General features: G+C 41.6%; 1 protein-coding gene across 1 annotated transcript in view; it reads right to left on the bottom strand.

Moving 5' to 3' along the window:
* Positions 1–9,762, bottom strand: part of LOC103669994 (cytochrome P450 3A12) — a 36,483-nt gene that overhangs the window by 13,538 nt on the left and 13,183 nt on the right. The window contains exons 5-7 of the mRNA XM_008698381.2: positions 4,724–4,837; positions 4,386–4,474; positions 2,950–3,098 (exon numbers count right to left, since the gene is read on the bottom strand). Of these exons, the coding sequence (XP_008696603.2) occupies positions 2,950–3,098; positions 4,386–4,474; positions 4,724–4,837 (352 nt within the window). The remainder of the gene's footprint in view (positions 1–2,949; positions 3,099–4,385; positions 4,475–4,723; positions 4,838–9,762) is intronic.

Raw genomic sequence — 9,762 nt, 5'->3', positions numbered from 1 at the left:
AGGAAGGAAGGAAGGAAGGAAGGAAGGAAGGAAGGAAGGAAGGAAGGAAGAGGAAGGGAGGGAGGGAGGAGGGAATAGAGGGAAGGAGGAAGGAAGAAAAAAGAAACAGAAGTTATTCATAGAGGAAATAAAGAGTAAAAGCATCTCTATTATCAGGCAACATAATGTTATACATAGAAAATCTGAAGGAATGTAATAGAAGTCTATTGGAACAAATAAACCAGTTTAGCAGAGTTTCCGATTCAAGATCAACATACAAAATCAATTGTATTTCATACACTGCAATACAAAATCCAAGTGAAATTAAGAATATAACTTCTTTACAATAGCATTAAGAAGAAGAATACTAGGAATAGCTTTTTTTTAATAACAAGGAAATGTATTTATTGATATCTCCCCACAAATATAAGCTGAGAGCCAAATGGTTTAACTGGGATATTTGGAATAGCTTTAACAAAAGAAGTGCTATACTCTGAAAACCACAAATATTGTTGAAATAAAGAAGATCTATGTAAATGGAAAAACATCTAATGATCATGGATTAGAATTTCATGTTGTCAAGATGGCAGTACTCCTAGAGCTGATCTACAGATTAATGCATTCCCTATCAGAATCCTAGTTGGCTTCTTTGTAGAAACTGACATACTGAATTTAAAATTCAGGGGTGCCTGGGTGGCTCAGACATTAAGCGTCTGCCTTCGGCTCAGGACATGAACCCAGAGTCCTGGGATGGAGCCCCACATCGGGCTCCTCCACTGGGAGCCTGCTTCTTCCTCTCCCACTCTCCCTGCTTGTGTTCCCTCTCTCGCTGGCTGTCTCTCTCACTGTCAAATAAATAAATAAATCTTAAAAATAAAATAAAATAAAATAAAATTCATATGGAATTGTAAGGAACCTAGAATGGCCAAAACAATCTTGAAATAAAGAAGAATAAAATTGTAGAACTCCAACTTCCAGTTTCAAAACTTACCACAAAGCTATAATGATCAAGACAGTGGTCCAGACATAAGGAAAGACATATAGATCAATGGAATTGAATTTGGAGTCCAAAATTATACCCATGTGTTTATGGTCAACTGAATTTTGAGAAGGTTTCCAATACCATTCAATGGAATAAAAATAGTCTTTTCAATAAATGGTGTTGGGACAAGTCACGTAACCTCAGATTTTACAAGAAATTCTTAAATATGACAGTAAAATCATAGACAACAAAGGGAGAAATACATACATCATATATCATCAAAATTAAAAATTTTGTGCTACAAAGAACACTATGAAGAAAGCAAAAATACACCTACAGAATGGGGAAAAAACTGCAAATCATACATCTGATAAGGGACTTTTGTCTAGAAGATACAGAGAATTCTTACAACTCAAAAACAGATGAACAGCTGCACTATAAAGGGCAAGAATTTGAACACACATTTATCTAAAGTTATGAAATAGACAACAAATGTATAAAAAGTTGTTCAACCCCACTAGCCATTAAAGAAATGCAAAACAAAACCATAATACCCTTCACACCCATTAAGGTGGCCATCATCAAAAAGGTAGACAAGTGTAGACCAAATGTGCCAAGGATGGGCAGAAACTGGAAACTTCATACTTTCTGGTGGGAATGTGAAATGGTAGAGCTATTGTAGAGAAAAGTGTGGCAGTTCCTTATTAAATTAAACACACTGTATCTTAGCAACATAGCAAGTTACAATGAAAAACATTGTACAGACATAGCAAAGTTACTTCACAATTCCACCTCTGATTATATACCCAAAAGAATTGAAAACAGGTATTCTAACAAAAACCTGGGCATGAATGTGGATGGTAGCACTATTCATAATAGCCAAGAGTTGGAAACAGCCCAAATGTCCACCAAATGATCAAACGATAAACAAAATGCAATATGTCCATATAATGGAATATTAATTGGCCATAAAAAGAACGTTCTGATGCATGGTGCAACACAGATGAACCTTGAAAACATTATGCTAATGAAGGAAAGGAATCACAAAGATCACATGTTATATGATTCTATCTGTATGAAGAGTTCAGAAGAGGCAAATCTATTAAGACAGAAAGGATTAGTGGTTGCTTAGGGCTAAAGAAAGTGGGAAGTGATAGTAAAAAAGTACAGGATTTCTGTGTTGATGACAATATTCCAACAATTGACTGCAGTAAAAATTGTGCATATCCTTGAATGCACCAAGCAGAGTTTTCCGTTTCCTTGAGTTACAACAGACATACAGGACTGTATATGATACGGTGTACTGCACATACTCGACATACATATATACAAAATGGTTACCACAATAAGACTAGTTAACATCCATCATCTCATACAGTTATAAAAACAAAGTTTTCTGCCATTATGAGAACTTCTACAATCTACTCTTTTGGTAATTTACAAACACATCATACAGTGGTGTTAACTATAGTCATCATGTTGTATTTACCAGTCCAGTACCCATCTAACTTGTAACTGAAAGTGTGTACATTAGATCATCTTCATTGAAGTACCACCCCACAACCCCTGCTTCTGATAACCACAAATCTGATCTCCTCTTTGTATGACTTTGTTTCTTGTATTGTTTTTTTTTATTCTACATGTTATTGAGCTCATACAGTATTTGTCTTTCTCTGACTCATTTCATTCATCATAATGCCCTTGGGATCCAACCATGTTGTCCAAATACAGAATGTCCTTTCATTTTTATGGCTGAATAAGATTCCATGGTATATCCATACCATATTTCAATTATTCATTCCTTGGACAATGAACACTCAGACCATAAAAATTGAACTGTACATTTTAAAAGAGGGACATATATGTTATATAAAGTTGTATCTCAGTAAAATTGTTGTAGAAAGGTAGGAAGGGAAGAATTGAGGGAGGAAGGAAGGAAGGGTAAAAAAGGGATGAGAGGAGAAAAAGAAAAATGGTACTGTACGTACATATTGAGAAGAAAAATGGATCAAAGAAATCAAATTTTAAGAGCTTCTTAATATTTTCTACAAAAGGATCTTGTGGGTTGTTGAGGGAATCAATGTTCACTCCAAATGATGTGCTAGTAATCACATCCATGCTGTAGGCCCCAAAGATGCTGTGAGAGAAACAAAGACATGGATAATTAAAACCAGCACCTCTTTACTATCCTTATTCAACACATGAAGCAAGAGATGCATGTAGATTACAATGTCCAGGCAAGACAAGAGCCACACTTTCAGAACCACCTGCTGGATCATCTGAAGAGTCTATATGCCATCACACTCCCTCATGAGGTGCTCATGAGGTGCCACTGACGCAGCTGGCCTTGTGCTAGGGGTCATGGGGACACTATCACATGTTAGAAACACCTCTGAGCTCAAGGAGCTCAGCCATGGAGGGATAGAGACCCAAAGTTGGACAAATTACAGTAGTGTGTTGTGAGTATGGGCAGTAGAAGGTGGAGAAGCACTGTGTCTGAGCAGGACAGATGGTGGACTAATTAACCCTTCCTCAGGGAGTCAAGAAAGGTGAAATTGATCTGGTTCCTCTCTCGCCACAGTATCTATGCTCGGAGCTGATTCCTCTTCAACACATGACAGAACACCAACACCCTGTTCTGTGCTGCCAGGAACACCATCCCTTCTCCACACCCCTGCTAAGTCTTCTGAAAGACCCACTCTATCTCATCTCCAGTGATCTGAGATTGCCCGGAGAACTCACTCATTTCTGGAAAATGTAAGAACTAAGAATGTTCCTAGTTTAAAAATATATATTAAATCACACCAAAATTGATTTAGGGGATGCCATAGCTAAGTGATTACATGCCAGTAGTTTTCCTAGGACAGTGTGTGTGTGTGTGTGTGTGTGTGTGTGTGTGTGTGTGTGTTTATAATGTAGTGTCTCCCTCCCATCCCATGAGCAAGGCCTTGTCTCTTTTGAGATTGGAAGAAGGACAGCTGGTCATAAGAATTAATATTTAGTGTTTTGCTAATATTCTCAACAAAATCAGGAAGGGGCTTAAGTTGTTCCAAGTTCCACATGTTAGTGTCCTGCCCCACCCACCTTCCCCTCCCACCATTCCATACTCTCAACATTCAAAGATCTGGTACAATCATGTTTCTTTTTTTCAAGCATGTATTTTTGTCTTCCAGAATAACCAAGGTGACAATTAAGCAGATAAAGTAATCCTGCCTCATGTACACAAACAACACCCTTTCTCTCCTGACGGCCCTGCCTTATTAGGCGAGCTACCTCGTCTTGGCTGGCCCACTGGAGTTGTAACACCACATGCGTACTTCAGCTGCTTCGCTGGAGAAACTCAACAGTGGGAATTTGGCTCTGTGGCAGCAGCTGGAAAGTGTTGTGACAGAGCAGGAATCCCAGCAGCCCCGCTCCTACTTACTCTTTCAACATGACGTGGTTGCCTTTCTCTGCCTCCTTCCTCAGGTTCCTCACCAACACATCTCCATACTGGCCAATGATGGGGAACATCTACACACAAAATACAACACCACCTGAAGTTAAATCTGAGAATCAAGTCCTAGAATGATGTGGCTTTCACAAGCATGGAACAATGATTTGTAATAACAAATCTTATCGTATCTCTTGTAGGACATGAAAAGACCATTTTTAGGAAGCCCGAATTCAGCAGACTACCCCTTAGAGATGGACTTTGATCTTATTTTCCATCAGCCCCCAATGTATTCCTTAACTTTCTAATTGAAACTCTTCTTTTCTTACCTCCTTGAGCTTTCCGCTAGTGAAGGTTGGAGATAGCAATGTTCGTATTCTCTTCCATTCTTCATCCTCAGACAAAGTGATTGCACTTTTCATAAATCCCGTTGGACCAAAAGACTAGAGTCAAAAAAAAAAAAACCACAATTTGCCCTACATAAGTTTTGGAGGTCTCAAAGATTGTGGAAAATTTGTTAAACAGGCAGAAATTATTCAACAAATATTAAGTGATTATCAACCTAGTAGTAGGCCCTATGGTGGGTGATTAACAGATACTTATCCCAAATGGCTAGCCTCCCGCAAGGCTGAGGACACATCCAGCCACCTGATGTGCTTTGTAGCCTTTATACTCCATTTCCTTTTCAACGTAAATGTGGTATGGGAAAATCTGTCAGGGAAACTACTCCTCCAGGGGAATACACAGGATTAACACTTAGTACATTCTCCTCAGCTGTGCAGAGTAGAATTGAATTGGTGGAAGGCAGCCAGATACCCTGGCAAACTGTATGTTGCCTCACACCCGTTCTGCCTGTACATATATCCACAGCATGAGAAACTTGAAAAATGGATGTCTTGATATGGTGATTAAAAAAAACCCAAAACATTGTAGTTAACACTAAAAAGATTAGGAATCTATTTGCTCTTGTGAAGAAATGATGCTGTATCATGGAAAACTCTTCCCCCTGTATTTTCACCAAAGGGACATAAGGAAAAAGGCAGAAATAATTCTATTTCTCATCTTGGGATTGGCCTAGCAAGCCAACCAATTTGAATATTTCTTCCATTTTCCAAATCTGTATTTTGTTTTAAAATGGACATCTCCATGGCTAAAGTTAACAACTTAGGCAACAACAGATGTTGGCAAGGATGCAGAGAAAGGGAGCCCTCTTACACTGTTGGTGGAAATGCAAACTGGTGCAGTCACTCTGGAAAATAGTATGAAGGTTCCTCAAAAATTTAAGAATAGAGCTACACTACAACCCAGCCATTGGACTACTAGGTATTTATCAGAAGGATACAAACATAGTGAGTTGAAGGGACACATGCACCCCAATGTTTAGAGCAGCAATGTCCACAATTGCCAAAACACTGAAAGAGCCCAGATGTCCATGACAGATGAATGGATAATGAAGACTTGATACACGTATACACACACACACACACACACACACACACACACACACGATGGAATATTACTCAGCCATCAAAAAGAATGAAATCTTGCCATTTGCAACAACATGGATGGGACTGGAGGCTATTACGCTAAGCGAAATAAGTCAGTCAGAGAAAGACAAGTACCATATGAATTTATGTGGAATTTAAGAAACAAAACAGGGGCACTTGGGTGGCTCAGGTCATCATCCCAGGGTCCTGGGATTGAGCCCTGCATCAGGCTCCCTGCTCAGTGGGGAGCCTGCTTCTCCCTCTACCTCTGCTTGTCCCACTGCTTGTGCTCTCTCACTCTTTCTCTCTGTCAAATAAATAAATAAAATCTTAAAAAACAAAACAAAACAGATGAACATAGGAGAAGGGAAGGAAAAATAAAGTAAGAGGGAAACAGAGAGGGAGGCAAACGTAAGGCATTCTTAACTATTGGGAACAAACTGAAAGCTGCTGGTGGGGACGGGGTGAGGGGATTGGGAACTGGGTGATGGGCATTAAGGAGAGCACTTCATGTAATGGGCACTGGGTGTTGTATGCAACTATTGAATCACTGAATTCTACCTCTGAAACTAATAACACAATATATGTTAATTAAATTGAATATAAATTTTAAAAATTTTTTAAGATTTTATTTATTTGTCAGAGAGAGAGAGAGAAAACACAAGCAGGCGGACTGGCAGGAAGAGGGAAAAGCAGGCTCCCCACTGAGCAAGGAGCCCAATGCAGAACTGGATCCCAGGACTCCAGGATCATGACATGAGCCAAAGGCAGATGCTCAACCGACTGAGCCACCCAGGCGTCCCCCCAAAAAATTTTTAATTACGATAAAATAAAAATAAAAAAATACAGTCAATACCTCTAACACCATTTCATGATAAAAACTCACAAACTAGGAAGAGAGGAAAAGTTCCTCAACTTAAGAACGAGTATCTAAAAACTTTAAAAATAACATCTCCTCAGTGAGGAAAGACTGATATTATATCGCTAAGATGATGGAACAGACACTCCAGTCTCTCTCATCCCACAAACAACAATTAGAAAGCTATCCACAAACAAAAATAGGCCTAAGAGCTTAGGAGTCTATTTAAGAAGCTTCAACAGCACAGTGGAGCAAAACTCTTGAGAATAACTGTACAAGAAAAGTAAGGAGAAAATTTCATCACCTCATGCCCCAGGTCAGCACTGCTCAGCACCAAGAGGACACTCCCTGACCTGAGATAGGTCCCCTTCCTGGGGAACAGCGAAAGGGTGAGCAACCATGAGCCTCAGCCCTTCGGGGCATGGCACAAATGACCTGTTTTGGTTTCAAACCTCCCACAGACTGGCATGGCTGACACATCTAGACACAGCCAGGAACAAAGAAGGGCAGGACTACCAGTATCAGCCATGTGACATGAGTGACCGTGTTTCTCTGTGTCCTGCTCTGCAGAAGTCTCGAGCAGGCTTTGCTGCTGAGGAACCCACAGCCAGCCCAGCACTGTGCACCCTCTAAGAGTCTTCTGCTGATCGTCCCAGAGGTTTTCACATATGCAGACTCCAGCTGCCTGAACCAACTATGCCCTCCTGGATTATTTAAATTATCAAGTCTGAGTGGGATACAGTCAGACTGGGGAAAAAAGCTTACAGGCTTACAGGACACCATCAAGTGAAACAATATTCATATTATGGGAGTCCCAGTAGTGAAGAGAGAAGTGGGCAGAATGCTTACTTAAACAAACGATGGCTGAACAGTTCCCAAACCTAGGGAAATGTATGAAATCTTGGGACATTCAATCAATAAGACTGAATCTGAAAAAGACTTCTCCAAGAGACATTATAATAAAACTGTCAAAAATTAAACCCAAAGAAAAAGTCTTGAAAGCAGCAAGAGAAAAGGAGCTCATTAGATACAAGGGAACACCTTGGAGCTATCAGTGGATTCCTCAGCAAAAAAAAAAAAAAAAAAAGCAGAAGAGTGGGTGATTTATTTGAAGTGCTAGAAAAAAAAATACCAACTAAGAATACTTTACCCAGGGGAGGGAAGAGTTAAGATGGCGGAGGAGTAGGGGACCCCTTTTTCAGCCGGTCCCCTGAGTCGAGTGGGATAGGTACCAGACCAGCCTGAACATCCATGGAATCAGCCTGAGATGCAGGAAGATACATCTGGATCTCTACAAATGAACATCTCCAGCTCTGAGTATTGAGGTACGAAGCAGGGAGTGGTGAAACCGTGCACAGATATCAGAAGATAAACGGAAGGGGAGGGAGCCGCCACGTTCGGGAGCCAGGAAGCGGTAGCCACCTGCACGGGGGAGCGGGGGACTCGCGGACCGGCACCCGAGAGAGAGCAGACTGAGACCGTGAGCAGGGGAACGCGCGTCACCAGACTAAAATGGAGCTCCGGTGTGCTCACTGGAACCAGACTGAGACCGGGAGCTCCAGGAGCGCACGGGGGCGGCTGGCGGCTGGCAGTGTTAGAAACAAAAAGGACAGAGATGCACCAGCCCTGGAAGCGAGGGCTGGGACTCCGGGTGTGGGGCGCACATCCCAGGACGCTGCAGGGTTGAGCAGCACCAACAGAAACAGAGTTAAAGTGGCCAGAACATCAGTGGAGAACGGTCCATGATCCCTCTGTTCTGAAACAGAGGCTGAGATTCAGCCACTGCTGCTCTGCCTCTCAGAAGAGACACAGCAAGTCCCCAGGGAAAGCCGCCAGAGAACAAAAGCCTGGAAATACCGGCTCACAGTGTGCCCATCCCCATCCCCCCTCACAGGGGACACGGAGACTCTACCCAAACTGGGTTGCCTGAGCATCGGCGCGGCAGGCCCCTCCCCCAGAAGGCAGGCTGAAAAATCAAGAAGCATACATCCCTAAGATCCCTATAAAACAAGGGCGCATGGCCTGGGTCCCGGGCAATAATTTGGGCTCTGGACAACCCCGCAACCTCTCCTCATCAGAATGACGAGAAGGAGAAAACCCCCCAGCAAAGAAAAGACAATGAGACTGTGGCCTCTGCCAAAAAACTAATGGATATGGATATAACCAAATTATCAGAAATGGAATTCAGAGTAACAATGGTCAAGATGATGTGTAGACTTGAAAAAAGTATTAACGAAAATGTTAATGAGAATATAGAATCTCTAAGGGCAGAAATGAGAGCGAATCTGGCAGAAATTAAAAATTTTATGAGCCAAATGCACTGAAAACTAGAGGCTCTGACGGCCAGGGTAAATGAGGCAGAGGGACGTATCAGCGAATTGGAGGATGGGTTAGTAGAAGAAAAAACGAAAATAGAAGCTGGAGTCAAAAAAATCCACGCTCAAGAATGTAGGTTACGGGAGATTACTGACTCAATGAAACGTTTCAATGTCAGAATCATCGGCATCCCCGAGGGGGTGGAGAAAAACAGAGGTCTAGAAGAGATATTTGAACAAATTGTAGCTGAAAACTTCCCTAATCTAGCAAGAGAAACAAACACTCGTGTTCAAGAGGCAGAGGGGACCCCTCCCAAGCTCAACCACAACAAACCTACACCACGTCACATCATAGTGCATTTCGCAAATATGAGATCCAAGGATACAGTATTGAAAGCGGCCAGGGCAAAGAAATTTCTCACGTACCAAGGCAAAGGCATCAGAATTACGTCAGACCTGTCTACACAGACCTGGAATGAGAGAAAGGGTTGGGGGAGCATATTTAAAGCTCTTTCAGAGAAAAACATGCAGCCAAGGATCCTTTATCCAGCAAGGCTGTCATTCAGAATTGATGGAGAAATAAAGACATTTCAGAATCGCCAGTCACTAACCAATTTCGTAACCACGAAACCAGCCCTACAGGAGATATTACGGGGGGTTCTATAAAAGTAAAAAGGCCCCAAGAGTGATACAGAACACAAAGTCAC

The sequence above is a fragment of the Ursus maritimus genome, unplaced genomic scaffold, assembly GCF_017311325.1.
Source record: "Ursus maritimus isolate PB19 unplaced genomic scaffold, ASM1731132v1 scaffold_2, whole genome shotgun sequence".
In the NCBI taxonomy this organism is placed as follows: domain Eukaryota; kingdom Metazoa; phylum Chordata; class Mammalia; order Carnivora; family Ursidae; genus Ursus; species Ursus maritimus.
Note: the sequence above shows the minus strand (reverse complement) of the source record. Positions and strands in the feature narration are given on the sequence as shown.